General features: G+C 32.9%; 1 protein-coding gene across 1 annotated transcript in view; it reads right to left on the bottom strand.

Moving 5' to 3' along the window:
- Positions 1 to 5,000, bottom strand: part of LOC144965212 (protein amalgam-like) — a 115,988-nt gene that overhangs the window by 1,407 nt on the left and 109,581 nt on the right. Inside the window, exons 7-9 of the mRNA XM_078900308.1 lie at positions 3,475 to 3,768; positions 753 to 960; positions 161 to 234 (exon numbers count right to left, since the gene is read on the bottom strand). Of these exons, the coding sequence (XP_078756434.1) occupies positions 161 to 234; positions 753 to 960; positions 3,475 to 3,768 (576 nt within the window). The remainder of the gene's footprint in view (positions 1 to 160; positions 235 to 752; positions 961 to 3,474; positions 3,769 to 5,000) is intronic.

Raw genomic sequence — 5,000 nt, 5'->3', positions numbered from 1 at the left:
ATCTTTTAGAACTGGTGGAAAGTAAATGTTTCTTATAGAAAGGTTAGAGAGAGCAATTGTCATCGTCCATTTAACGGTATAGAAACCAGAATAAACTTCGGTTCCACGAGCCTTTATGGCTCTAAAATGACTACTTAAAAATAAAAAAAAGAATAAGTACCTTTACTTCTATTGTCGTCACTGTCCCGATTTATGTTGTGGCCATTTTTGCGAAGTTGCAGCTTGGATTCACGTCTGTTAAAAAGGCAAAACGGTGTGTGTGTGGGGGTGGGGGGGGGGGGGGGGGGAAAGAAATTAAAGCATTAAACAACATCATACATTTCACAATGCTTTATCCTATATTTTAAGAAGTCTAATGGTCGTTTGGGATTTACAATGCTCATATATTTATCCGTGAAAAAATTCGATGATTTAAAACTTGTTGACAAAATAAAGAAGAAATAGCCACACACTTTGAAACACTTAACGACCGACCCCCCCCCCCCCCCCCCCCCCCCCCGGCCCAAATGAATAAGGTTAAAAAAAGATTTGGTACTGACGTTGCTTTTATGTGCTTAGCTTTTACTTTTAGGTTTAATGCAATCACTGTTAATTAGTTTATTTGAAGTAAGACATTTATTGATTAATTATGTACTTAACATTCATTTATATTACATATTTATACATATTATAGTATTTTACATCATTTTATTTGTTGATTTAGCTATCTATTCATTTGTTTACTCATTTTATCAAATACAATTTTTATTCACCCATTGTTGAAGGAATTGTACTGATTGACTTGGCCGTTTTTGTCTCTGTTATAATTGCCGTAATCCACGCCGTTGCCATTATCATCGTCGTCATCATCATCCTCATTGTCATAGATATTACCATCGTATATACGACGCCACCGTGGGATGGGTGTTGTTGATGTTGTGGTTGTTGTTGTCGTTAGGTTCTTTGTTTTCTTGACATATTCTGGAAGTAGAAGTATAAATTGAAAATTAGAAAAATAGATGATTTCCAAGAAAATAAAAAGAAGAATAAGTTGCGAGAAAAAAAAAAACAACTTGAAAAAAGTATGACGCTGTTTGAATATAAAGCAGAGGTAAAAAAAAAAAAACCCATTAAAATTTTACATGCAACACGAACAAAAGCTTAAGTTAGTACTCGCCAAGTTTAATTAAAATCCTCTATTGGATAGGAAACTATATGCTGGTTGTACAAATTTCCAAACCTGCGTCTTGTTTTTATTTGTGTGGTGTTTCTTGTGTAGGATGTTTCCCCGCCTTCTTGTAAAACAAATGACCGATTGGGATAGTCTGGTATATTCTTTTCTCTAACAACAATGTTGCACAGTTTTCTATATAAAACAGAAATCACATTTGATTTATTTCAAAACATAAATGACTTCCAATGAGTCCGGACTTAAATCAAATGACTACAGTATTTAGTCAATGTTGTCCAACATGGTCTATAACAGTCGTACGTTTTATACAGGAACAGAGTTAAAAGAGTCAGTTCAAAATGCATGGGATTGAATCACCATTCAAGACATTAGAAAACTAATTGGATCACGAGGAAAAAGGCTACGCAAAGCCAAAAAGCAAAATGGGAAATCTAAAGATGGTATCGAAATTTGAGAAATAAGTCCCAAATCATCGATATGACCAAAATGCGTTGCGTTTATTAAAAAACAAACGTGGAAGTGGAATTTTTCAACATATTTTTCTGAAAAATTTCTACATAAATTTCAATAAAAGGGGTTGACTGTGGTAACATTTTAGATTTGCATCAGTCTAGTGGCTATAGGTTTTAAACATATATATATATATATATATATATATATATATATATATATATATATATATCAGAGAGAGAGAGAGAGAGAGAGAGAGAGAGAGAGAGAGAGAGAGAGAGAGAGAGAGAGAGTGAGAGGTTATTTGCATATCCTATAATATTAATATATGTACACACACATGCACACACACACACACACACACACATATATATATATATATATATATATATATATATATATATATATATATATATATATATATATACACGTACTTAAATACATGTATAAACGAACTAAGGCAGATCGACAAAGTATAGATGGACAGTTTTACATGACTCATTTCATGCTATTTGCAATTTAGCAATAAAGAAAAAATAGCAAAACGAAAAACAACAGTTAGCCTATGTGATTGGTACGTAGGCTCTTCTTCCACTGGGTAAAAATAATGTGACAGTCAAACACAGACATAGAGGAGCCGTTATTGTGTCGATTATCTGCTCACGCTCCGTCCATCTTGCCATCGATTAATTAATGAATAAGATAATAAGTCATTAAACGCGCCCATGGGATTGAAGTGGGCGTCAGACTCAATGAAAGGCGCGTCTTGTCACAGATAATGATGGGGCGGAAGAGCACAAGGATGTATGTTAATGAGTATGAAAGGTTGATGGAAAGAAGGGGAATTCTATAGTCTATTAGGGACGATGTCTAATGGTTTATTTTGTGATCCCGAACCGATACGTTGTGATCATGTCAGTGATGAATTTATTGCCTTGGTCCTTATGGATATTGCAAGTAAAGAGTAACCTTTCGCTTATCGTGCATTGGGAGTGTAGAATGTAAACATTCCACAAGTTGTTGATAAAAATACTGTAAATAACCCTGAGTTTGCAATAAGCTTATCAATTTATGGTCAATAAGTGAAGTTGTCTAATACGCGAATATTAAGATGCTAGATGCTGTAAGAAGTAAATCACAAAAATGAATATAACAGATTCAACAATAATATATATATATATATATATATATATATATATATATATATATATTTATATGAACAAATTACTTAATAACGTGTTTATATATTCATTTATAATGTTATCTATATTCATTTTTGTAAATTAGCTGTCATGGGGCAGCGGCTCAATAGAGGTTTAGCATTTGCTTTGTACCCGCTGCGCGGTATGTCCTCGAGCAAGTCACCTCGCCCTAGCTCAGTTTGCGGCGCTGCACTTCGGCTGACTTCTGGGTATTCCAGTCTTTCCCTTGTAATAGACTTTAAAGACAAATTTCCACCCCAATGAAACACCACTTGCTTGAATGTCAACCTCTTGAAGACCTGAGATGCACGTTCCTCTCACCAAATCCAAGCATCAGTAACACACTTTATAGTCATCTGGAACAACTACTAAATACGTCTAACTTTTACGTCATGGCACAAGACTAGAGCTCAGGTGGTCGCTGGTTCGGATAAGTAAGTAAGTAAGTAAAGACAAATTTCCCCTATGGGATGAATAAAGAGAGATTATTTAAAAAGTTAAAATGTCACTGCTTTTTAAAAATTTCTTTTTTTATAGTAATTTATGTTATTGTGGCGTTATATTATATCAAATTCACTTCCTTCATTTTCTCACTAGGTTGAATTCTAATTTGTTTTCTAGCGAACGACCTTGACCGAGATCAACACTTACGATAAAGGGACATGATCTCCGAGTCAGAGCCCAGAAAGTTCTCAGAGTAACACTCATAGTCTCCATAGTCATAGTGGGTCAAGGACTTGATCTTGAGGGTCAGCGTGATCTTGTTGCCTCCTTCAGTGTACACTTCTGTGGTATATTTTTCCTCGTTATTCCCAGTGATCTCCCTGCCCTTGTGCCGCCATGACAAAATGGTTTGTGGGAAAGCAGTCACTTGGCATTCCAGAATTGTGTACCCACCAAGAACCTGTCCGATCTTCTTGTTGGGAAGCCAAACCTCAGGTCGAACTGTGAAGGGTGGAGAAAAATAAAGGTTTGCGGGGCGGATTGAATAGCGGAAGAAACCTTTCAGGTTAGAGGCTTTGACCGTATAACTGTCGTACTCTAGAAAGACACGTATTAAAAAATTGGCCAGGAAACTCGTTCTTCAAATATCGATCGATTTTAATGACCCTCATCTTGGCAACAACTCTCAAACCCTGCGAGGTCTCAGGTTTGAGGGTTTTATCAAATAGAAATACATGTCTTTCCAGAGTAGGGCAGTTAACTAGTTAAAAAAAGACAAACCAACAACACTAGATTTATGGCATATCTTAAAAAGAGCAGCTCTTCGGTTTCAACAGAAGTGGAAGGGCCGAGTTGATGGTCTATTGTATTGTGATCTGTACGACCCTGGTTAACGTTTATCCTCGAGATTGATTATTAGATCCTCATTCTGCCCACCTCGTTAACACCCTTCCTTCCTGACTTTGAATATCAACTGTTTAAATGAACAGAACAATTATTGTTTATCACATTCTTCTTCTTCTTCTTCTTCTTCTTCTTCTTCTTCTTCTTCTTCTTCTTCTTCTTCTTCTTCTTCTTCTTCTTCTTCTTCTTCTTCTTCTTCTTCTTTTTCTTCTTATCCTAATAATAATAAATACAACAACAGCAATTAAAATAATAATAATAATAATAATAATAATAATAATAATAATGATAATAATAATAATAATAATAATAATATTATTATTATTATTATTATTATTATTATTATTATTATTATTATTATTATTATTATTATTATTATTATTATTATTATTATTATTATTATTATTATTATTATTATTATTATTATTATTATTATTATTATTATTATTATTATTATTATTATTTTAATTGCTGTTGTTGTATTTATTATTATTAGGATAAGAAGAAAAAGAAGAAGAAGAAGGAGAAGAAGAAGAAGAAGAAGAAGAAGAAGAAGAAGAAGAAGAAGAAGAAGAAGAATATGATAAACAATAATTATTATTAGACATTAGAAAGACTCTGGAGGTACCAGAGATGTGGTTTCTTAGAAGGATGTTAAGAATCTCATGGGCAGAGAAGAAAACTAATGAATAAGTATTAGAGAAAGCTGAAACTAAAAGCTATTATTATTATTATTATTATTATTATTATTATTATTATTATTATTATTATTATTATTATTATTAGTATTATTATTATTATTATTACTATTACTATTATTATTATTATTA

Source organism: Berghia stephanieae, chromosome 2, assembly GCF_034508935.2.
Source record: "Berghia stephanieae isolate SIO BIC M18660-M18661 chromosome 2, UCSD_Bste_1.3, whole genome shotgun sequence".
NCBI lineage: Eukaryota > Metazoa > Mollusca > Gastropoda > Nudibranchia > Aeolidiidae > Berghia > Berghia stephanieae.
This window is presented reverse-complemented; position numbering and strand designations above follow the sequence as displayed.